Source organism: Phyllostomus hastatus, unplaced genomic scaffold (genome assembly GCF_019186645.2).
Source record: "Phyllostomus hastatus isolate PE091 unplaced genomic scaffold, TTU_PhHast_1.1 phas_scaffold_501, whole genome shotgun sequence".
NCBI lineage: Eukaryota > Metazoa > Chordata > Mammalia > Chiroptera > Phyllostomidae > Phyllostomus > Phyllostomus hastatus.
This window is the reverse complement of record NW_025334033.1, coordinates 38,928,199-38,954,229: the sequence shown is the minus strand read 5'-3', so window position 1 is coordinate 38,954,229 and position 26,031 is coordinate 38,928,199. Positions and strand designations below refer to the sequence as shown.

Below are 26,031 nucleotides of genomic sequence, written 5' to 3'. Positions count from 1 at the left end.
GTCCTTATGGTTAGAAAATTATGAAGCAGAGAAATGTTAGGTAACTGGAGAGAAACCCGTGGGAGATAGAGTTCTCAGGCCAAATGCATTATTTCAAACAGATTCTAGGGCAGAATGATTTGGAATAAACTTATAATATGGTATAATCGTTTTTCCTCTGATTTTCTCTTAGGTAAAAGTCATCTCTCAAGCTTCCTTTATTTCACAAAAATTTCAGGTAGATTTAAGAGAAGACAATTAAGTGAATGTGATTTTAAGCATTACATAGTTCACTAAACTAAGCAATATATTTTCACTGGGGATCAACATTTATGTTAAACTACTACAGTTATGCTATAAAAAATATGAAAATCAAATGGTTAAAAATTAAAATGCAATACAGTTCAATGAAAAGAAAGCATAAAAAGAACAGTTTTAGAAAAAATTTAGTTTTGTAAGAATAAGATTGTATGCAAATAATTTACTTATATGTTGATAATCTGCAAGTAGACCAAAACTGAACATCCAACTTTGATATTATTTTTTAAAAATCTCTAACTTCTTTAAAAGTGCTCACTATGATGTTACTACTTAGACACTGCCTATGACTGTCATTTCCCAGTCTGCCTCTAAGTTTCTGAGAGTCAGAGAGCCACAGACGTTTGTTCCTGCCTACCCCTCTGGCTTACTAGAGCTACCTTTCAGACCCTCCGCAGCGCGGCACTGGCACCGAGGGGACAAAAGTGGTGACCGGGGGTATTAGGACCACCTCAGAGGCCCCTTCCACTGAAGAACCATTTTTCTGTAGCAAGTAAAATAAAGGAGCAGTCTTCTCTGAAGTGGTTGCCTCTACGCCCAGAATTGAAACTGGTCTACTGTTATGGTAAGAAATCAGCATCATCATCCCTTTTATACTAAACAAAGCTGGGTGGAAACTAAGAAAAAGGAAACCAACTTAGGTTTCATAAATTAAGGTTCAACCTAAAAAAAATTTAAGTACCATTTATGCACCCATCATTCTTACACTAGTGTTGAGAAGACCAAAAGAAGAACAGGACGATGTCTCAACCCTCTTTCACTCCAAAGACAAAACTAACACAGCGCAGAATGAGGGCAGTCAGCAAACCCTCCAGCCAATGCTCCCGTTCCACCTCAAAGGTAAGGGATTTTAAAGGTTAACACCCAACTGAGCTCTCCACCTTTTCATATTACATCGCTTCTCTCTGCTAATGTTTCTGCGTGGGTGACTTGAATTCTATGCTGGGCAAGTGTTCTTCTCCTCTTCTTGTTCTATGGCCTTCTTCTTTATTCTCTGTGAGAAGGCGCTACATACTGTACCTGGATGGCTTTGCAGAAAGGAACTGGGAAACCGTTTGTAAATGAGTGGTTTCGACAGAGCCTTGGGGCAGAGAGAGGGCAGGGCAAGTCTGAATCACTAGTGCGGCTTTTCCAGCCTAACGAGAGCTCCGTTCTGTCCTCATAGGCCTATACTCTGACTGTGTCCCCTAAGTGAAGATTTTATACACTCCCTTTACTTTGCAGTGAGAAATAGGCATGTTTTATTTAAAAAACAAATTTCAGCTAAAAAAATGAGAACTCCATTTTTACTCCAAACCAAAGCATACTTCAGTCATCTCTTTGTAAATCTCTTTTACAAAATTACATTATTAGTAAAAACATCTAAGTTGAAATAACATACAAAATCTGTTATTATTTTTAGGTCTTTACTAAATCACTTCATAGGCTAAAGTAAAATTACTGTAATGATCAATTTACTAAGAGGCAATAAGAAAATAAATGGTTTCCCTCCACCATACTGCTTCATTGTCCCCAAAATTTGGTTCTTTGCATATAGCTGCTCGAGAAATATCCAGCTGACCAATGTTTCTGAAACCTTTATGTCAAATAGATATACCACTCTGTGATCTTTTATAGATCATTTTTTTAGGGGGAAAAAAAAAACCCAACCCATTTTTGTCCTATCCATTCTATACTGTGGTGTGGAAGATAAAAAAAAAGGCGAGTAAATGACAACCGAACACTGTATTAGAATGGCAGCTGTGAGCTAGTGGCTAAGAACACAGACTCAGAAGCTAAGCTGCCCGAATGCAACTCACAGTGCCGATACGAACCAGCTGTGAGACCTGAAATACCACCACTTCGTGCTTCACATTCTTCTTCTCTTTCATAGGTGTCTTAGGATCATTAACAGAAATGATATACCTAACTAACTTAAAGCAGTGCCTACAGAGTAGGCACTCAATAAATGGTAGTTTAATTATTATTTAGCCTGTGATTATTTTCTAACTTTTCCCAATTAATGAAAGACAAATCATTCTTATTAGTCAATCTTTTCAAAATACTTTTTGACAGAGTGACTTTTTATTTTTTTAAAAAAGAAAAAATGCTGATCACATATTACAGCAGTAGAGCTGCAAGAGATCTCAGAGACTACTTACCCTTCCTAATAAGGAAAACAAGACTCAGAGAGACTACTGACAAAGAAACCCAAGTCACAAAGTAGTGGGGGCTGAAGCTCATCGCATAGAGTCCTTTCCCCACCTCCCACCTTTTCCACACTCTTCTACTAGGATGCGTCTTAAGATACTGAGACCTGGAAGAACAATTAGAAATGATCTCTAATACTTTTTAAAAAGTATTAAGGAAGGAAATATAATGTTTAAGAGCACAGCCTTTGCTTTCAGAGCTGGACTTACTTTGACTCCCACCTCTGTCATTTATTTATTAGCCATGTAACCTTGGGCAAAATATGTCACCCCTCTGAGCTTCAAGTTCTTGAACGTCAAATAAGAATAGTATTACCTAACTAACTGGGTTGATTAGAGATCTTAGCAGAGTGCCATTGGGAAGCATACATAGTTGGTAGCTCTTACACATTACATATTCTTGCGGTTACTATAAACATAAACAAAATTCTCCTCTACTAAAACTGGGGGAGAATCTTGATTTCTGCAATGATTTCTCCTAACAGTACTTAAAAAAGCTACTACGTCCATATCAGCGACTAGGGTCATTTATCTTTGTAACAAGTAGCTGCCTCATAATTCTCACTTGCTGAATGATGAGGTTAATAGTGAGGATTGTGCTTTGCAGGTGAGAATTCAAGTAGCAAGCACAACCTACACCCTGGCCAACATGATCTGAAAACTGCTTATCAAGTGTGTTGGTTCTTATACTACCTCATCCTGCTGTTTAAAATGGAACAAACCTAATACTCATTGGTATTTAAGTCATAGTATAATAAGAGAAAATATCTAGATATTTGATTTATAAATTTCTACAGAAATTCTGAGTGGGTAATATGAACAAAAATTGAGTCACAAATTACCTATGAATATAATTTATCCTTTTACTTTTACCACAAAAGGTGTGTTAACCTTTATTTAAATGTTTAAAGACACCACAAAATAAAACCAAGGGATTCTGAATTTGGAAACAGAATCCAAGGAAGGGAAAGCAGGGGCACTGCTGAGAAAGCTTTTGGTGTGGGCACACAGAGCTGCTGGGGTTGCACCACGTGTGCACTGTGCTGCTTCTGAGCACTGGCCTTAAAGAACACCGCGGGCGATATCACTCTACCTGATGCCAAACTACTCTGCAAGGCCATTGTAATCAAACAGCTTGGTACTGACATAAAAACAGGCATGCCGGGCAATGGAACAGAATAGAGAGCCCAGAAATCAACTCATGCCAATATGGTCAATTAATATTTGACAAAGGAGGCAAGAGCATACAATGGAGGGAAGACAGTCTCTTGAGTAAATGGTATTTGAAAAGTTGGACAGGTACATGCAAAAAAAAAAAAAAGAAAGAAAGAAAGAAACTAGACTGCCAATTTATACCATACAGAAAAATAAACTTAAAATGGGTAAAAGACCTAAATATAAGTCACAAGACCATACAACTCCTAGAAGAAAACATAGGCAATAAAATCTCAGACATCTCTCATAGCAATATTTTTTGCCAAAACAAAGGAAGAAAAATAAACAAATGGGACTACATCAAACTAAAAAGCTTTTGCAAAGCAAAAGAAATCATCAACAAAATGAAAAGGGAACCCACTGAATAGGGGAACATATTCCAATGATACATCTGATCAGGGGTTAGTACCTAAATTTATAAAGGACTTAACAAAACTCAACACCAAAAAAACAAACAATCCGGTTAAAAAATGGGCAGAGGACCTGAATACACACTTCTGCAGCGAGGACATACAGATGGCCAACAGATATATGAAAAGATGCTCAATGTCACTAATCATCAGAGAAATGCAAATTAAAACCAAAATAAGTAATCACCTCACACCTGTTGTCAGAATGGCTGTCCTCGATAAATCAACAAACAACAAGTGCTGGTGAGGATGTGGAGAAAGGGGAACACTTTTGCACTGTTGGTGGGAATGCAGACTGGTGCAACCACTATAGAAAGCAGTATGGAGATACCTCAAAAAATTAAAAATGGATCTGCCTTTTGACCCAGTGATCCCACTTCTGGGAATATGTCCTAAGAAACCCAAAGCACTAATTTGAAAGAATATATGCACCTCTATGTTCATTGCAGCATTATTTACAATAGCCAAGATCTAGACACAAACAACCCAAGTGCTCAGCAGTAGATGAGTAGATAAAAAAGCTGTAGTACATTTATACAAGGGACTACTCCTCGGCCATTAAAATAAAAAAGGAAATCTTACCTATCTTACCTTTTGTGACAACATGGATGGACCTGGAGAATATTACACTAAGTGAAATAAGCCAGTCAGAGGAAGACAAGTATCATATGATCTCACTTATATGTGGAATCTAATGAACAAATAAACTGAGGAACAGAGCAGAAACACAGGCGTGGACACGTGGATCAGACTGAGAGCTGTCAGAGGGGAAGGAGGTTGGAGGGCTGGATGAAAGAAGGTGAAGGGATTAACATATACACATAACACAGAGACACAGCCAACAGTATGGTGATAGCCAGAGGGAAGCGGGGTGGAACAGAGGTAGAGGTGGACAAATGTGGGGAGCAGTGTGGATGGAAAGGGACTTTGACTGGGGTGATGGGCGCACAATGCAGCATGCAGGTGATGTTTTATTCAGTTGTACACTCAACTGATTGAAATTACTGGGGTAAATTTATTAAATAAATAAATAAATGGATAGAAACATGGGCTTTACAATTTTTTATTTTTGGCTTGAAAGTTTATCTTCTCTTTAATATCGTCTTGAGAGTCACTAGTACAGCAATACTTAAACCTGTAAACTTTATGTTACTGCTTTATAAGTTCATTATGGATTATTTTTTAAACTATATAGTACTATAAAGCTGTTAATTGCAAAATAAGGATACAAAGATAAAGGCCCCCAAACATGATTTTTTTAACCCACAAAATAAGATTCTAAATGAATGATGTCCAGAATTTGAAACAAAATCTAATAGGTAGAAATGTAAACTTCAATAACATTCATAATAGCTGGATCGTTTATACCAATTTGAGTTCATTGATAAAAAATTAGTATTATAAATATTATAGTAGTTAAAATATACAAAAAGAAGTTAATATTTTTTAAACAAATAATCTGGCAGATTAACATACTCACTGGCTCCCTATCTAATAGGTATGCAATGCTCTTCAATGACAGCATTTTCAGAAACAGTATCTTGGCAGCATAAAAGCTTATATTCAGCTGCCACGAAGCTGATTGATAATTAAGAAAACAGATGATCCACCTATCCTGAATGTAAACCATGATTTATTTGAATAGTGTAGATTTAATTATTAAAGCTCTTTAAAAACCATTTAAGTGCTTGAGCGTACTGCTGTGTGGTGTACTGACAAAGAGAATTCCTGCCTTTTAGGGGCAGGAATGTCTACAGACACATTCCAGCATTAAAACCTGGTTGAGAGCTGAGAGACTCGATGTTGTAGCAGACAGCTTTATCTACAATCCACTTCCTGCGCATGGAACAGCCTGCCACACAGCTACTAAAATAAATTTCCCTCAGATAATTCTTTATAAAAGCGTGTCATAATGATTTGAAAACTAAAAGAATCTTTAAAAATAAAATATGTTTGCTCATGAAAGAAGACTCACATTCCACATGATTCCATGTATTTGAAGTGAAATAACAAGAGAACGAATCGATGCTGTTAGAAGTCAGAAGACCAGCTAACCTTGTGGGCCGGGGGGGGGGGGGGCGGTGGCGGGGAGGCTGTGATCGAGAGGGGACATGAGGGCACTTCAGGGGTGCTGGCAGGGCTGTTTCTTGAGCTGGGTATCAGTAATAAAAGTAGGTCACTTTTTGAAAATTCTTTCAGCTGTAATACTTACAATGTGTACTTTTCTGTATGTATATTACATTTCCATTAGAAGGTGATATTAAAAAAATAGATTAGTTTCAGCAATTAAAAGGTGATTGTTTTATAGGTCTGAGGTTTCCAATGATTGAAATAGCCAAATAACTAGCCTAACTTACTAGTAGCCTTTAATATCAAGTGAATGGTTACTGCTAAGTCCTAAGCCATACTGGTGACTACAAAGACAAATTTCTATTTCTTTTCCTAGAATCTTGAAATGCCAGTGAGCCGAATTTATTCAGAAGCAGAAGGTGAGTTTTTATTATTGTTGCTCTAGTTTGGTTCTCATGAGAATTGCTATTGATGTTCTGCAACAATTTGCTACTCAAATTAAAAGCACAAACTAATGTTTTACCTAATCTTGAAAGCAATTTGTTAAACATAATATTGTAAAGTAAATATTTCTATAAAAGGCATTTACTCATTTTTGTTGCAAAAAAAGTTTGCTGTTTCAGCTCACATCTATAAAAAGCAATGCTATCATAACATTTAACTCAACTTTAACACTTGCTCAACAATAACACCTACTAACTTTAATTACATGAGACCACAGTTGTTAGAGAAGGTCACTATCATCATTCTTATAAATGACACTTGATAGCAAACAAAGCTGAAGGCAATGTAATTCCCTAATAGTTAAGTTACTAAGCAGTGGGAGCCTAAGTGCCTTTATAATCTACACACAGAAAAATCCAATTTTTGAGGTGGAAATCCTTCCTAAATATAAAAACTTCACTCAAATTATGGCTTGTGACTATCACTACAAAAAAAACCCTGTTATTTGAGTAGACTTTTCAGTGCACTTTTCCATATCTAGCCATTCCTAACTAAACTTGGAAACAAAAATTAAATGTGACACAGTGACCAGTTCACTTCACAGAGGCCAGACCTGGTAACTTTTGAAAAAGAGTGAAAGAAGGAAGAATGAAAAATGAGCTTTCAAATACAGGAAGCCACTAGAAAACAAGAACACCACCATTCCATACCCTGACATTGGAGCTTTAAAGATTTTCTGTTGAATAGTGAGTTTCGGGGTGAGGGGGTGGGGAGGTGAGGGTGGATTTCTGCTCACTGTACACACGACACCAGTGGGAATAAGGGCCAGCCTGAGCTCTGTGTTACCAGCACTCTGGGTAATAGCTCCAAGCTGCGAGGCACAGCTGTATGGGCGCTGCCAGCAAGGCCTTCGCAGCAGTGCTTTGATAGCGTGGGGCCCTGAAGTGTCAGGATATAGAGAAGGCAGCAGTTGTTGGCTGTGAAAACAGTCTGATACAAACCAGATGGGAACTTACTAGATGGGCAACACAAAGGAAAACAATTGGCTCATTCAATAAAGTCGGGCCCCTACCCCGGAGAATTCGCAGAAGACAATAACAGTTACCTCGAGTTGATGCAAACAAGAAACAGCCATGTGGTTACAGTTTAAAGAATTGTTTTTCCTCAGACTAAACAAAGTTTTGATTTCTAATTCTTGTGTTCATTAATTGTAGTTTGGTGCACAGGCCTTTAGCCAAAGACAAATATTTCATTTATACAATATATACTTTTGTGACACCAAGAAAAATATCTGGGGACATGGAAACTAATTTGGTGCCGCTTCCTGTGAACACAGGCTGGGCTCTTATTGCAGGAAACTGGTGAATTAGAAAATGATTGATCCTGCTGACACAGTGATCAGAAAGTACCCAACACAGTACCTCCAGGACTTCCTACTTCTGAGTTGTTTCAGTGTCGGCAGAATGATGGGAAAGGCAATAATCATAAGTTTCTTAGAGCTACATTTCTACCTAAATGATTTATTTTTACTTCATTAGGTAGGACAGTATTTCTGCAACCATATTCACAAGAAAAAAGTGCTTTGTTTCTTCCTAATCTTACCGCATGAGGATCATTACACGATAAAGCGCTTCTCCATTCTGAGCTGACAAGTGTAACAAAGATTAACAATTAGATTGTAAGATAATTTCTGATAGTAACATCTCACTTACAGACTTTTGTAGGTAGGCATTCCACAAAAGAGTAATTTATTTACTATTTGAAAAGACAGTAAACAGCATTCTAGCTTAAAATAATTCCAGGAAAATTAATTACTGCCACTGAAAACCCCAGTACACCTTGGGCCTTTGCATTTACTACTAGTGTAAAAATACATCCAAAAAAGCCTTAAATTTTTAATCATCATTCTTAGGTGATACGTAAGGAGACCATTAAAGAAACTCTTAAAATAAAAGCATTTCATGCACATACAGTCTTTGAACACATCTCACGATTAAGCAATCTTGTTTTGTTCTGTGCTTGAATAATAATAATAATTAGGTTTGCTAAGAGAGAAGACATATCTGTGCAATTGTGAAAATTTTTGTAGTACATGAGACACACTTGGGCTTCCCAATTTGCATGTGCTGCTTTGTTCAGATTATTTTCACTGACTCTTTCCACCCTAAAAACTCAGGCTGAACACTTACATCTTTCCTACTGCATTAGATCTTTCACGCCGGAGAAGCAGAAGTGGAGTAAGAACTTGGCGTGCAGGTTGATGCACTCATAAGCATTTCCAGCCACAGATGTTTCCCTCTGCACTACGCTACACATGCACACTCATACAATTTTTTAGAAAGTCTAAATTAATTTGCGGCAACAGTGCTGGATAACTGAATGTTTTGACTAAATGTAATCATCAAATCCAAGAAATAAGTTTGTTATTATAAACTGAATTACCATGCAAAATGTAGGAAAAGAAAAACTAAAAAGAAGTGTTATTTACTGAAGTCTTACATAAGAATTAAGAATAAACACATTGCTCATCAATGAATCAAATCTGTTAGAAGTTTGTTAAAAGTTTTTTTCAACACATGAAATCAATTTCTTACAAAATGATTAACAAAGGTAGTTTGGCTTGGATTTATTAGTAAGTTATTTCTTAGACTCTGAGTTAACTCATGAATAAAAAAAAAAAAACAGAATTGGCCCTGACTGGTGTAGCTCAGTTGGTTAAGCATTGTCCCTCAAAGTGAAAGGTCACCAGTTCGATTTCTGGTCAGGGCACATGCCTGGGTTGTGGGCCAGGTCCCTGGTGGGGCACATGCGAGAGGCAGCCAATCAGTGTTTCTCCCCCACATCAATGGTCTCTCCCTCTCTTTCTCCCTCCCTCCCCCCTCTGTAAAAATAAATAAAATCTTTTAAAAAAAAATTTTAAAAAAGAATTGTTATTCAAATTATTGGGCATATTGATTATTATTTATGTACTTCTTCAGAAATTACTCATTTCTACTTTTATGGGGAATATATATATATATATTCCCCTATATATTATATATATATATAATATAGTTCATATATAGATATCAACCAAATGAAGTAGCATAAATTTTATAAGGAAAAAAAAACAAGAAATTGCCTGTAATAAGTTTTTGGCTCACAAACAAATCTTGATACGACTTCAGAGACTAAGACAAGGGTCAGCTGACACAGAACCTTTCAGGCCACAGCGAGGAGTCTGGGCTTTACTCCAGTACAAAAGGTCTCTGGAGGGTTTTGAGCAAGAAGTCCCGTGATCTGGCTCATATTTTTTAAAAGATCGCTCTTCTTCTGGGTGGATAATGGACAATAGAGAATAAAAAATGAATACAGGAAGACCAGTGAGAAACTTCTCAGGATAATATTAAGGTTGAAGGATATTATGCTTTAAAAATCAACTGCACAACTATAGAAGGTAGAAAACTTAGTCTGATATCAGGTCACTGAAATACATCTTGGTGAGTTTATTAGAACACTGAAAACCACAGTATCAAGCAACGGTTTTTATAACTTCTGTGGACACTGAGACAAAGAGTAGTGAGGTTATTGAACCTCTGTGAGCCTCAGCTTTCTTATCTGTATAGTAAAAACAACAATAACAAAAACATCTTTACATACTCAAAAGTTTGCTGTGAATATGAAAGCTACAATACATGAGAGGTTCTTTGTTGGTTTGTGAAGCATTCGACAAATGTTAGGTTTCATCCCTGTGGGTTTGGGGGAAGAAACAGATCTACCCGACTTGGCAGTGAATGCATTCTGTCCTGGTGTAACTCTGTGCAAGGTAAGTGGACCAGAACATGATCCAACTAGCAAAGAGCTTGGAGAAATGGTGTAAAACAAGGGGTAAAAGCATCAGCTTTGCACTGGGGGAGATATCGGCTTGAATTCCAAATTTTCTAAATTTTCTAGCTCTGAGAAGCTTCTCTCTTACAAAATACGAATAAAACTACCTGTATGACATGGTATTGTAAGGAATAAATGAGATAACAACATGGAATTTCTAGCAAGGCTTCTGTAAATGCATACTATTGTTAAGGTTATGACTGTGTTCAGGGCACAAAAGAGCTGGGGGTGAGACTAAAGAGCAATAAGCCATTTTCAGTTGGAGGCTCAGTGAGAACTCAGAAAGATGGAGCTGAATGTTGAGGAATAAGAAGTTTGTAGACATGTAAAAGTGGGGAAAGAAGCAAACTCCAGGGGTAAGGAAGGTAACATGGAAGGGCACTGACGCTTAAAAGTATAGTGTGTGGAGAAAGCTCAATTAATACTTATTAAATTGAACTGAGGTGATTACGTATTATATTGAATGTACCAATAAAAATAAGTTTTGAGCTGACAGTTCATTCTTTTCTGAAATCTAAAAATTTATTTTTAAAACAAGAGTATTTCTATTGAGTACTTTAGAGTTATTAGCACATATGCTATCTTTTTTCTTTGTTTCTAGTTAGTGATTAATTATAAAGCATAAATATTCCAAACTTTTAGCTTGAATGGAATGTATTCTTAAATAAACACCTAAGTATTTAACTTATAGTGAAGATATAATGTATTATAAAAATATGGCAAAATATCTCTTCCTGAAGTGTTTAATATAAGATATGAGAAAATATAAGTAATATACTTGGTGTCACATTTAAACACCTTTTGACAACAAAACCTTTTTACATTCTTTGATAATAAATTTTTAGTACGATTAGGAAAATTCATGAGAAAAGAGTATCATAAACTCAGTAATATTTACATCTGCTTTAATGAAGCATACTTACCCCTGACAGATTCACACAGTTCTATGACCACCACCAGAATAAAAATCTAGAACACTTCCATCATTCCAGAAAGTTTCCTCCCACCATTTACAGTCAAACCCTTTTCTAACTCTGAGGAAACCACTGACCTGTTTGTTCTCCATAACCATACTTTTGCTTTTTCCCAAATGTCATATAAACATAGTGAGTATCTGTCATACAAATACACTATGTAGGCTTGTGAATTTGGCTTCTTTCACTTTATACAGTGAAGCAGAGACTCATCCACACTGTTGTTTCCCGGTGTTCCTTCTGACTGCTGACTAGTGTGTTCCTCCTGTGGATGTATCATAGCTGATGACCCGCTTTCCCTGTCGAAGAACATTTTGGTTGATTCTAGTTTTTGGTAATCATGAATGAAACTGCTAAAATATATCCAAGTACAGGTTTTTTGTGAACCTAAGTTTTTATTTCTCTTGAGTGAATGCCTAGGAAAGGACACTGGCTTGTATGGTAACTTTATATGTGATTTTATAAGAAACTGAGAAATTGTTTTCCAAGGAGGCTGTAGCGTTTTGCATTCCTACCAGCAATGTATGAGAATTCAAGTTGCCTGACTTCATCAACGCATGGCATTATCAGTTTCTTTGGTTTCAGCCAACCTAATGGGTATTCAGCGGTACCTAATTTTTATTTGCATTTCCTCACTCATGATGTTGAACATGTATTTCCATGTGCTTATTTGCCAGCCATATAGCTTTTTTGGTAAACTTTCTATTCATATCTTTTACCCATTTTAAAAATTGGATTATTCATCTCACTATTGAGTTTTATATTCTGGTTACAAATTCTTAATCAAAAAGAGGATTTGTAAATATTTTCTCCCAATTTGTAGTTTGTCAGGCATTTTTATTTTGATAAAGTCCAACTAGTCAATATATTATTTTATTAACTATGATTTTTCTTTAAGATATTAAAAATCTTTGCTCAACCAAAGGTCACAAATCTTTTCTCCTATATTTTCTTTTAGAAGCTTTGTAGTTTTAGGCTTTACATTTGAAGTTTGTAATTTTAGGACCCATATTAAGCTCAGTTGTATACATATTTGTGAGATGTGGACTGAGGTTCAATTGTTGCATATAGATGACCATTTGCCTCAACACTATTTGTTGAAAAGATTATCCTTTGTCCATTAAATTCTTTGCCATTTGTGAAAAATCAATTAATTATATATACATGAACTATTTTTAGACTCTATTATATTCCATTGATTTATTTGCTGATCTTTATGCCAATACTCCACTATGTTGATTATTATTGCAGCTTTATAATAAATTTTGGAGTCATACAGTATAAATTTTCTCAATTCATTTTTCTTTTTAAAAGTTACTTTGGTTATCCAGAGGTGTCAAACTCATTTTCACCAGGGGCCACATCAGCATCATGGTGTCTTCAAAGGGCTGAATGCAATTTCAACTCCTTAAAACAGTTAAGGAGTAGTTACATTTATACAGTCCTAAAATTACATTCGGCCCTTTGAAGGCAACCATGAGGCTGATGTGGTCCCCAGTGAAAATGAGTTTGACACCCCTGTTCTAGGTTCTCTGTTTTTCCTTATGAAATTTAGATTGTTTTAGTTTTAGATTTAAAAACTTGTGTTAGAATTTTGATTGAGATTGCACTGAATTTATGGATCATTTTGGGAAGCACTGACTTCTTAATTTTCATTCTTCTAATACATAAATACACCATCATCTACTCATTTGAGCACTCTTAAATTTCTCGTGTTTTTGTAGTTTTTAGTGTACAAATCTTGCAAATATTTTATTAGATTTATACTTAAGCATTTCATGTTTCCGTTACTATAACTTACAATTTTAAATTACAATTTCGAATTCTCACTATTACAGAGAAATATCATTGGTTTTCACATATCAACATTATAGCCTGTGACTTGATAAAACCATCATTAGTTTTAGAAGGGTTTTTTAGTATGCTTGGAGGGAGTTTCTCCGAACAATCATGCATCCTCAAATAGTCATAAGTTTATTTTTTCCTTTATAATCTGTGTGCCCTTTCTTTCTTTTTCTTGCATTTGGCTAGGACTGCCAGTATGATTTTGAATAGGAGTAGAGAGAGCAGACTTCATTTGCCTTGTTTCCAATTTATTGGGAAAGCATTTAGTCTTTCAAGTGTGATGCTGCCTGTAGGCTTATTGTAAATGTCCTGTATTGTGTTGCCCTTTCTTAGTTTTCTGAAATTTTAATCATGAATAGATGTTAAATAACGACAAAAGCTTTTCTGCACCTATTGAGAGGATTGTGTTTTTATTTTCATTTTAAATGTTATTTTTCAGTTACAGTTTACACTTGATATTATTTTGTATCGGTTTTAGGTGCACAGCATAGTGGTTAGACAGTCACACACTTCACTGTATGTTCCCCCAATATTTCTGTTCATATGCGAATTATATTGATTTTTGAATGTTGAACCAAACGTGTTTTACTGGGATAAGCCCACTCAGTCATAATTTATTGTTTTTTTAAATATATTATTGGATTAAAGTAACATTGTGTAGAGGAACTTTGTGTCTATGTTCATAAAGAATATTTGTCCATATTCTTCTTTTCTGGTCATGTTTTAGTCTGGTTTTGGTATCAGGTTAATCCAGGAAGAGTTCTTTCCTCTTCTGTTTTCTCAGAAAGTTTGAGTAGAATTGGTGTTACTTCCCCCTCAAACATCTGGTAGAATTCTCCAGTGAAACCATCTGAGCTTGAAGTTTTCTTTACTGAATATTTGAAACATTTTTAACAAATATAAGATTATTTAGGTTATCAGTTTCTTCTGAAGTTAAAGTAGATAAAAATTTCCCATTTCATCTATGTTGCCAAATTTATGAGCATAAAAATATTCATATTGCCTTATAATCTCTTTAATTCCTGTAGAATATGTACTGATTTCCTCTAATTCCTAATAACAATAATTTGTTAATTTTCCCTTTTTCCCTTCATCATCCTGGCTAGGGTTTATCAATTTTATTAAACATTTCAAAGAACAGCTACTAATTTCATTGAGTTTCTGCTATATTTATATTTTCAATTTCATTCTTGTTTTTATTATTTCCTTCCTTCTGCTTATTAGAGGTTTGGTTTGCTCTTCCTTTCCAGTTTCCTAAGGTAGAGGCTTAGAGCACTGATTTCAGACCTTTCTAGTCTATTCTCATATAAACATTTAATGCCATGCATTTCCCTATAGTCACTGCTTTAGCTGTGTCTCACAAATGTTGACATGTAGTTTTTAACTTTCATTTAGTTCAAAATGCTTTCTAATTTTTTGACCTTTAAATAAAGGTTTAATTAAATGTGTGCAACTTAATTTCCAAATATTTAGAAATATCCAGGAATCTGCTACTCATTTTCACTTTAATTCCACTGAAATCAGAGAATATATTTTGTATGATTTCAACTGTTTTAAATTTATTGAGATTTGTTTTATGACAGAATATGGTCAATCTTGGTGAATACTTCAGGTGTACTTAGCAAGGGTAATCAGCTTTTTATCAATTAGCTCAAGTTGGATAATATTGTTGCTTAGGTCTTATAATCTTACTGCCTTTCTATTTACTTTTAATAATTATTACTTAGGAATTTTAATATCTCCAACTATGATTGTGAATTTGTCTGTTTTTCCTCAGAGTTCTACCAGTTTTTCTTCAGGTATTTTGAAGTGGTGCTGTTAGATACATACATATTTAAGACTCCTATATATCTTCTTGATGAATTAACCCTTTATCATTATCTAATGTCCTCCTTTATCTCTGGTAATACTCTTTGTTTTCAGTCTTTATTTTTATATGTATGATATTCATATAGTCACTCAGGTTTCTTTTAATTAGTGTTTGCATTGTTTATCTTTTCCCTATCCTTTTATTTTTAACATTTGTCTTTGTATAGTATTTAAAACAAGTTTTTGTTAACAGCATAAACAGGTATTTTAATACAATCTGACAGGCTCTGTCTTTTAACTGGTATGTTTACTTACACTTTAAGTTATTTATATGATTGAATTCAAGTCAATCATCTTGCTATCTCCTTTTTGTTCTTTTTGTTGTTGTTGTTCCTTTTCCCCTCATTTTATGCCTGCTTTTGGAGTATTTTAAAAATGTTTTAATGATTACTCTAGAGTTTACTTCTATCACTCACTATAGTCCACTTTCAAGACACATTATATAACAACATATACTATAAGGCCCTTTCATTAGTATACTTTCGATCCCTCCAGGCCATATTTCATGCTTTCATTATCATTTTATTTCGTACGCTCCATAAATAGATAATATATTACATTATTTTTGCTTTATACAGTCAGTTATCTTTTATAGTGATTGAAAATAAAAATTCTTCTACTTATACCTTCATTTTAACCATGTCAGAAGCTCTTCATTTCTTAAATCCAAGCTTCTTTCTGGTATCATTTAATTTTCACCTGAAAAATTTCTTTTAACTTCTTTTGTAATACATGTCTGTATCTTAGGTTTCATCTACCTTTTAAAAAGATTTTCTTTTTTGCCTTCATTTTTGAAAAGTATTTTTGCTAGCTCTGAATTCTGGATTGACTTTTTTTCTTTCCTTTCATCACTTTAAAACAGCATACCATTGTCTTCTGACTGAGGGTTTGTGATGAGAAATTGATGCATTTCTTTGTTCTGTAAGTAATATACCTTTTGACTCTGGCTTCTTACCGTTTGGTTTTCTCTTTCCTTTTGGTTTTTAGAAGTTGATTATGGTGCATCTAAGTATTTTTTCTTTTAATCTTGCTTGGAGTTCTGAGATTCTTGAATATGTAGTTCATTTTTTGTAAAAAATTATTGGTCATCATCTCTTCAAGTATTCTTTCTTTTCTGTGTGCTTTCTCTTACTGAGATTTATGTGCCACTTTTTTATAGGTAAGGTGGGAGTGGCACTCTTTCCACCTCCCTCATGCAAGATATAAACATTTTAAAGTGAATTTGTATTTTATTAATCAATAATAGCATGGATTTGTAGAAGACATTTGTTCAAGCAATGCTTTTTACATATTTGTATTTGTGGACTTGGGGCAGATTTATTAGTCTGTGCTCCATCCCCTTCCTATCAGAGATCCATACACATGGTTTGGAAATCATCTGTCATTCCTTAAGAACAAAAAAATCCGCTTAAAAACTTTTAACTGTGATTTTGAAATTACTAATATCAATTATAATTCTGATAAATATTGGAGTTTAGCTATATTTCAAACAGAAAGGCAAAAAATGTACTACTTGATTGAACAAAGATGATTTCATTTGCCCATGTGTTTGGAAATACCTTCTAAATATACAGAAGCTTTGACCTCCCTCATTCTCATACATTAAAGTAATGACTACTGTATGTGAGATATAAAAGGTGCTCACATAGCTAGGCATTAAACTCAGGACATAATTAAAAAAAAAAGCCATCTATGATTCTGTAAATTTATTTCCAACAAAGATGTAACCTGCTTTTGATAAATTACTGCAATTGTATTTATTACTTCTAGCATTTGACACACATTTTCTGAGACACAACATATATAATCTATAAATAAGAAAACTGGAGAATGCTATGATTTTCACAGATATTGACAAAGAATCTGTCTTAGCATATAAACACAAAATATGATCTCATTTTCCCATTGATTATAGTATAGCATGATTGATTTTATCATTATAATTTATTATAATGATCTTAACATTTTAAGAGAAAAACTAAAGGAAGAAAATATCTTTTTAAAGTTAGCTATTTTAATGCATCACTCTCTAGAATTTAATTGTTCCTGGGTTCACAACGAATAAATAGGTTTAAACCCAGTCTCTCATTTGTATTGAAGAAAGTTAACTTGCACAGTGAAAGGGAAAATAGTTAAAATGACTCATTAAAATCACTTTAAAGGTTGCTTTCACTACAAAATCTTCAGACATACTAATTGGGACACAGAATCAGACAAATGGTATCATTTGGTCAAAATATACCCAGTGAATTCAGTATCAAATGAAACAGTTTTACTCTTAGACCCCAAAATGTCATCTGTCAGAATAGTTAAATCTCTCTTATATTAAAATCTGAAAGTAACAATCAAGGGAGTAGGGGAACAAGGATTTTATAGACTTCCCGGAAGCATAGTGCTAGGACCTGTTTCCTAACATATCTTTAGTTACACAGTGAAATACAAACTCTCCCCTGAAACAGCCATAATTTGGGTTCAAGTATTCTTAGAAGCATTTATCTACCAGACAAGATGTGGTTTTGATTCCCTTGTGAAAAGGTGAATGTCCTTCATTATCTTCAAGGCCTCTGTGTGAGATAGGATTGAATTCTTTCAAGGTCACCCAAAGTGCTGGGAACCCTGAAGGATTATTTTGGCACTCTGGCTCTCCTGTTCTCTGAAACATCTGGCAACGTCTCAGAGTTTCATCAAATAAAATAAAACCCCACAAAATTTATGGAAATAAAGTCATAACTGACTATATTTGCCAAGGCGATCATATTCACTCAAACAATATTCAGAATAGAGATATGTATCAATTATAAAATGAAACACTTGGCTTCTATTTAAAATACTCTATTTATAGCCCACTGGTATTTATTTATTTGTCTTAGTCAAAGCTGACATAGGTCTGCTCTCCTAACTTCTGTATTATATGTAAAATTGAATTTTAAAAATTTACACATATTAAGTCCACTGTTCTAAACTCTAAATAAAACTTCTTCCTACTAGTAACACCTTGGTTTCTTTTATTCTTATGATTTTATTAATCTATTAAATGTTAATTGGACATTATTTAATGATCTTGTGGTCAGACATTCATTTTCATGAAAGTAAAAACAATGTCACTTTCCTAAAGAGAGATATTTATAAAAAAAGGTATTTCCTACTTGCTGAGAAAGATGATCATTTTAATACATATAATATCCCCAAGGAGATAAAATTCATTTATAATTTTAAGAAATTATGATTATTTATTTATTTATTTTTAAAGATTTTATTTATTTATTTTTAGATAGAGGGGAAAGGAAGGCAGAAAGAGAAGAAGAGAAACATCAATGTGTGGTTGCCTCTCATGCTCCCCCCACTGGGGACCCAGCCCACAACCCAGGCACATGCCCCGACTGGGAATCAAACCGGCAACCCCTTGGTTTGCAGGCCGATGCTCAGCCACTGAGCCACACCAGCCAGGGCAGAAATTATAATTTGTTAAAAGCTAAGTTAAATATATAGTCACTGGACAAGAATGGTTATAGCAGTCAGGAGGACACCAGGTCAATCCTGGTGCTGCATTAGGGACATTCACGTGCTCTATACATTGTCATGACTGATTTTTAAATACCATGGGGGAGTTTCACAGGTAAGTTTTCATAGGAGTCTAAAATATAATATTAACACTAATACATCGTGGTTAGGTTAAAAACGCAGTCAGGAGGGCAAAGTCCTGAGAAGCCGGAGCAAGAGAGGTTCAGAAAACAAATGTAAAAATCTAAACCTCACACAGCATGACCTTGATAAACATCTTCGTGCTACCTAATTTAGGTCCTCCCCCAAATGCCAAATGATCAGTTATATTTGCAATTATACTGACACCCAATAAATGAGATTATAAAACACAATTATAAAAACAAAGAAAAATCTATCAGTGCTTAAAATATTCCTAATACTCCTATCTGGTTTGTGAAGAGAAAGTTTTAAACATTAGACATCTTAAGTTCTACTGCCAAATTTCAGAATATCTGTTATGTAAAATTTAAATAACTAAGAAGTTAGAAGACAAAACAAAAAGCCAAGTGCCTTGCAGAAACATCAAGACAACATCAAAATGCTGTGAGGCAGGTTATAGAATTAAGGACAACCACACAATTTTTATAGTCAAATAACAGTACAGAAAAGTTCATCCATGTCACAGCATTTAATGTGAGAATCCTTTGCTTTTTCAATCGTACTTGTTCAACATCACCACACAACACTAACTAGCCTTTACAAAGCACCTTAACAGCCATACCCCTCTGCCTTTATCTTAATTTAAAACACACAACTATGATAGAGATATAGACCTATTTATAGATAAAAGGTCAGACATTCAATTGTACAAGAACCAAAAGGTAAGACTAGAAAGAAAGCACTACATGAGAGTTTTTTAAAATCCATTAGAAATAGAGTTTACTGGTAAAAAGAACCAATACACCATCAAATATGATGCCAAATTCTTTATTCCAATGGACTAAATGAGAAAAACCAAACAAAAAGAAAACCTAGAGACAAGATGTATATAAAAGTAAAGAATTCTCATAATATATTTGTTCAATAATCAGGACAAGTATCAAACTATTATATTATCACAAGAAAACGAATCTTACCTTGTTGCTCTGAAAGTGAAGTATCGGGTTTACTTCTGACATGTATTATATGAGCCTGTGCTGGCCTGTGTTGAACTTGAGTAACATCTTGGTCTTGCTTTTGTTGGTACTAAGAATTTAAGACATGAAGTCACAGCATTATTTTTAAGGTTACTTTAAACTAATTTAAGCAATTAAATTACTTAGGAGTTTATTATATAAAATTTAAATATTTCACCTGCCTTCTAATTGCCAAATGTTACTATGGTAAAGATATTGCAAATAAAGCCTTTAAAAAGATTTGAATAGCCATGACCAGCATGGCTCAGTGGGTTGAGTGTCATCCTGCAAACTGAAAGGCTGCTCCTTCAACTCCCCGTCAGAGCACCTGTTTGGATTGCAGGCCAGGTGCCTGGTTGGGGGGGGGGGGGAGGTGCAGGAGACAACTAAGTGATGTTTCTCTCACACATTGATATTTCTCTCCTTCTTTCTCCCTCCCTTCCCCTCCCTCTAAAAAATAAATAAATAAAATCTTTACATCATTTGTCTATTTTTACTAGAAAATTCAGAGCTAGTTATAAATCAAACTATTTTAGATATTTGATGGATTTAGACAGGATAAAAACTTCATTTGGAGAGTTGAGAGCTCTCCCATATAACTATTTTTGCTCAACATGAAAATCTGCATACCGCGCTGCAAATTTTGAAGAGCTTTTATGTATAGTAACATCATTTAATTCTCACGAGTGTGAGATGTGCTGTTACCCTCCTTTGCCATCCAGGAAGTGTGCGCTCCACCACACGCCCCACCACCGCTCCTCCTTACCCATAACTCTTCCAAATTTGAAGTTTACAGCAGCCACATATCCCGTCACAATTTCACGTCGCAAACTGTGATGACTTGAGGCATTTTTTTCCTCCCTTTCCTATTGTATGAGCCTAATTATAAATGAGTCCCTGAAAACAACTATCAGATATACTTTGACAAGAACTTAGAAAGATATCTCTAGACTCTTATCAACAGATAGGAGCAGAGAAGAATCTGAAACACTTGTCCACATGGACTCAGACATAACCACCCCCGCACTGACAGGCACCTGTTTATCCAGAGATAAAAGTGAGTCACTTTCGACTGCAGTAGTAACTGGTCTTCTAAGCTTGGAGTCACTGGTTCCACAGGGTTCTGCCTTGAAGGAAATACTGCTTCGGTGTGCATTGCTAAGATGCGTACTCGGACTATGTCTGTCTGCTTCAACTTAGGACATCGCTGTTGGCTCCCTCCCATACCCGCAGTGATTGAGGGCTGAGTGCTGTGGAGCTAAACTGCTCGTGCTCACACCTGGCTATCATTTTCTAGCTTTGACCCTGGGCAAGTTATTAACCCCTCACACCTCAGTTTCCTCATTCATAAAATGGGGATAATAATATTAACTATCTCATTAGGCTGTTATAAGGATTAAATGAGTTAAATACGTAAAGAACTTACAACAGCATCTGGCAGAGTAAACACTGTAAGTGTGCTATTATTATTACTCACCACACTTCTCTGTTAAAGAAATCTAACAAATGATTTTTTGAGGCCGATTCTTCCAGTAACACTTCATAGTTTTGTCTTAAAATAGGCCAACCATTAAAGAAAAGCAATTGTTCTTTTATTTTTAAATAGTTTTATTGAGGTGTAATTGATAGACAATAATCTTCATATATTTAAGAGTACAACTTGCTAAGTTTTGGCATATGTGTACACCCATGGAACTATCACCAAAATCAAGAAAGAATAATGAATATATCATCAATCTCAAAAGTTTTCTCAAATCCCTTTGCATTAGCTGCCATTACTACTGATGACCTTGCATTTTCTAGAATTTTATATAAGTAAAATCACAGAATTTACACATTTGGAGAGGGGTCAGCTTCTGTCCTTCAGCATAACTTTTGTGAGAATTGTCCATGTTAGTGTATGTTTCAGTAGTCGATGGCTTTTATTGCTGAGAAGTATTTCATTGAATAGATTATACTATAATTTGTACATTCACCAGCTGATGACAGTTTTGGGGAACTAACAAGTAAAGTTACTATGAATATCCATATACAAGTCTTTGTATAAACATATATTTTAGATACTCTTGGGTAAATACTTAGAAGTAATATGCCTGGGTCGTATGGTAGGTATATGTTGCACTTTTTAAAGAAATTGCCAAACTGTTTTCCAAAGGGGCTGAATCATTTCATATTCCCCACCACCAGTGTATGAGAGTTCACTGGCTCCACATCCTCGCCAACACCTGGCATCTGTCTTTTTAATTTTAGATATTCTAATGGGTAACAGTATTTCTTTGTGAGGAAACCTACTGAAATGATAGAAGATATTCCCCAATGACACATCTGATAAGTGGCTAAAATCCAAAATTTATAAAGAACATACAACTCAACACCAAAAAGCACACCATCCAATTTAAAAAATGGGCAGAGGATCTATATAGAGATGGCCAATAGACACATGACAAGATGCTCAATAGCACTAATCATCAGTGCGATACAAATTAAAACCACAATGAGCTATCGCCTAACACCAGTCAGAATGGCTATCACAGATAAATCAACAGAAAACAAGTGCTGACGAGGATGTGGAGAAAAGGGAACCCCAGTGCACTGCTGGTAGGAATGAAGACTGGTGCAGCCACCGTGGAAAACAGTTTGTAGTTTCCTCTAAAAATCAGAGATGGAACTGTCTTTTGACCCAGCAATCCTACCTCTCGGAATATATCTGAAGAAACCCGAAACACTAATTCAAAAGAATATATGCACCCTTATGTTCATTGCTGTGTGTTATTTACATAGCCAAGAACTGGAAAGAGCCTAAGTGCCCATCAGTAAATGAGTGGATAAAAAAGCTGTGGTACATTTACACAGTGGAATACCACCTGTCTGTAAAAAATGAGGGAGGGAGGGAGGGAGGGAAGGAAGGAAGGAAGGAAGGAAGGAAGGAAGGAAGGAAGGAAGGAAGGAAGGAAGGAAGCTTTGTAAAGTATATGATTATTTAACCACTATGCTGTGGTTAAACCTAAAAGAATTAAACCTAAAATAATATTGAATGTAAAGTATAACTGAAAAATAAAATTTAAATTAAAAAATAGTATTTCATTGTAGTGTTAGTACTTTCCTAATGATTAATGATGTTTAGATTCTTTTTATGTGCTTACTTGCCATCAGTATATCTTCTTTGGGTAAGATATTTGTCCAAATACTTTATCTACTTTTTAACTGGATTGCTGTTTTCTTAATATTGAATTCTGTTCCTCGTATATTCTGGATATAAGCCTTTTATAAGATAAGTGATTTACAAGTATTTTCTCCCAGTTTGTCTATTAGGTCTCTTAACTGTGTATCTCGAAGAGCCAAAGTTCTTATTTTTGATAAGACCAATTTATTAATTTTTCTTTCACAGATAGTGCTTCTCATTTCATTTTTGTCCAACCAAAGGTCAAAAACATTTTAATTTTATATAGAAGCTATTAACAAATATTTATTCATTAGTAAGTAGTTTTTCTGATCTTTTCTTGATAATGGTTACCAGTACTGAACCCTATATAAGGGTGTGCTCCATAAACAATCTTCTTTTTACATATTTTTGGCTTTCGTCCTCAACACCATGCAATGCTACACAATGCCATGCAATGAATACTTACTGAGTACATTAACCCACAGTGAGAAATCCATTGCTATTACACAGATATAAAACTGTACTTAATACCATGAGCACTTTTTTCCTCTTGGAGAGTAATTATCCTATTTTTTCAGTAAGATAGTATGAACCACTGGCTGAAAACTCAGTTTAAATTCCTTATCTTTCACAGTAACACCTTTTCCAAATTTTAATGTAAAAAACATTTATTGAGTACTTACTATATAGAAATTACTCATCTAGATATGCATGGAGTTACAGAGGTGTGAACGACAATGGCTACCAACAAGGTAACTGGCATTTAATACACATTATTTTTAATCTTTAATTTAAAGATGAGGTCACTAAGGCTTAGAAAAAAGCTAAGTAATACGTTCAAGGTCACGGCAGGAAATGAAACAAGCTAAGATTTATCTCCAGGCTTAAGTAAATAGAGGATTCATGATTTGATATTTGACTCCCAAGAATATGCTCTTGAGAGTGTACCATGCCAAGGCAATATTGTTACCATTCTCATTTTAGATAAAGTACAAGTGTTACTAATTGGGTACCTGAGAAAAATCTTCTTCTGCTACTGATAATTTAACATCATTTTCTTGTGATGTCAGACGTGTTGTGGGAAGAGCAAGATGCGAACCTGGCTGCAACTCCAGTTCTTTCAAACTCATTGGACCATGACTAGCACATGAATCTTCATAACCATCACCTGTTTTCAAATATGTACATGAAAAGTTAAAATGTATTGTTTCATTTTACTTAGACAAAGAACAAATAATTGGCCAAATTATCAATATTTCTTACCTAAATTAGAAAAAGCTACCAAACACCTGATACCAAGCCTTCATGGCAATTAAAACCAAAGCTTCTAGAGAATGCAGAAGGTGCCTCTGCTCACACGAATCTGTGGAGTACTTCAAGGCTGCAGTCAACAGCCTGCTCATGCAGTCTACGCCCAACCCCTACTCCTACACACCCACTCCTAACACTCCAGCTTACCCTTCTGTCTTTAAGAGTCAGTACAGTATTTTCTATCTAAAATGTAGTCTTAAAGCAAAGGGCACTTTCCTGGCTACAAACTGCTTAGCTGTTCCATAAATATTTTTCTTCAAATAATTAAGTTAAACTCTTTTCCTCATCCAAATGGCATCTCAATCAAATAAATAAAAAGAAGATAGTAAGAGCAATAAGGTATTATTTATCTAATAATATATCACTGTGCATTTATATTACACTTTATACTCTAAGCACTTTTATATATATTATCTCATTTAAGTTGACTCTCCAAATCACTGTATAAGGTCAGCAGGTCAGATAATACTACAACTGTCTTTCACTGACAACACTAAGTCACAGGGAAATTAACTGTCCAAAAATCAGAGAGCTAGTAAAAGGTACAAAGAAAACAAAATCCTCATCTTACAACTCCAACTCACTATTCTTTATTTCATATTCTTGCTAACATATTTCTAAGAAAAATCCTGCTTTTCCTAATTAATGGCCACTTTTTAAATACAGCACAGTATAGTCTATTTCATTTTAATCAATAGAAACACAGGGTGGGGCAAAAGTAGGTTTATAGTTGTGAGTATGCAAAACATTCTCACATTATTCTTGCATTATTACCTTAATTATTATTTTATTTTCTGCACAAACCATTGTAAACCTACTTTTTCCCCACCTGGAAGCATGAAGCATTATATGTACACAATTTACAGTTTTAAATAAAATAGTATTTTGAAGAACTCATATATTTTTTCCATTTAAAAGTACTCTGTTGACAATTTCTTAGGTTTGGCAAATAATCATCCTCTAATATTTTTTGTTCATTTATACTTGTAGGTAGGTCTCACAAAAAGCAAAAGATACACATTGAGTTTTAAGTTTTTGTGCATATTAAATATTTTTTATTTTTATTTTTGTTTAATCTTTTTTGTATTTTTCCCATTTCTATTTAATCCCCTTATACCCCCCACCCTCTGAGTTTTAAGTTTTACCTTTTAATCTGTACAAAACAATTTCTCAACATTATTACCTGTTTTATTCTCATTAAATTACCTACAATAACATAAGATTAATTTATATAATGGTTATAATATCCATCATTCAGAGTAACTATTGTTCCAGGCCTTAAATGGGCCTCTTGTATTTATTATACCTCTTTCTATTCCTATGTCACTTTCCCAACATTTTCTTAAGACTGGCAAATGAATTAAGATAAAAGAATTAGCCATATATATATATTTTTAAAGATTTATTTCTTCTCAGAGAGGGAAGGGAGGGAGAAAGAGAGGGAGAGAAACATCAATGTGTGGTTACCTCTCTCACTCCCCACGGGGACCTGGACCACAACCCAGGCATATGCCCTGACTGCGTATTGAACCAGTGACACTTTGGTTTGCAGGCAGGCACTCAATCCACTAAGCCACACCAGCCAGGGGAGCACATATAATATTAAAGGAGAAAAGATTGAAAACTTTGCACTAATCATATGGTTATATACCTAGAAAACCGAATAGACTCTAGTGAGGGGAAAAACTATTACAATTAATAAGAGAACTTGGTAATGTG

The 26,031-nt window shown here is 34.7% G+C and overlaps 1 protein-coding gene across 6 annotated transcripts in view; it reads right to left on the bottom strand.

Annotated features, from left to right (window-relative positions):
- Positions 1-26,031, bottom strand: part of KIAA0586 (KIAA0586 ortholog) — a 91,971-nt gene that overhangs the window by 7,954 nt on the left and 57,986 nt on the right. For all 6 annotated transcript variants that reach the window (XM_045822185.1, XM_045822187.1, XM_045822183.1 and 3 more), the window contains 2 exons: positions 24,015-24,169; positions 19,800-19,908 (listed from right to left, as the gene is read on the bottom strand). In XM_045822185.1, the coding sequence (XP_045678141.1) occupies positions 19,800-19,908; positions 24,015-24,169 (264 nt within the window). The remainder of the gene's footprint in view (positions 1-19,799; positions 19,909-24,014; positions 24,170-26,031) is intronic.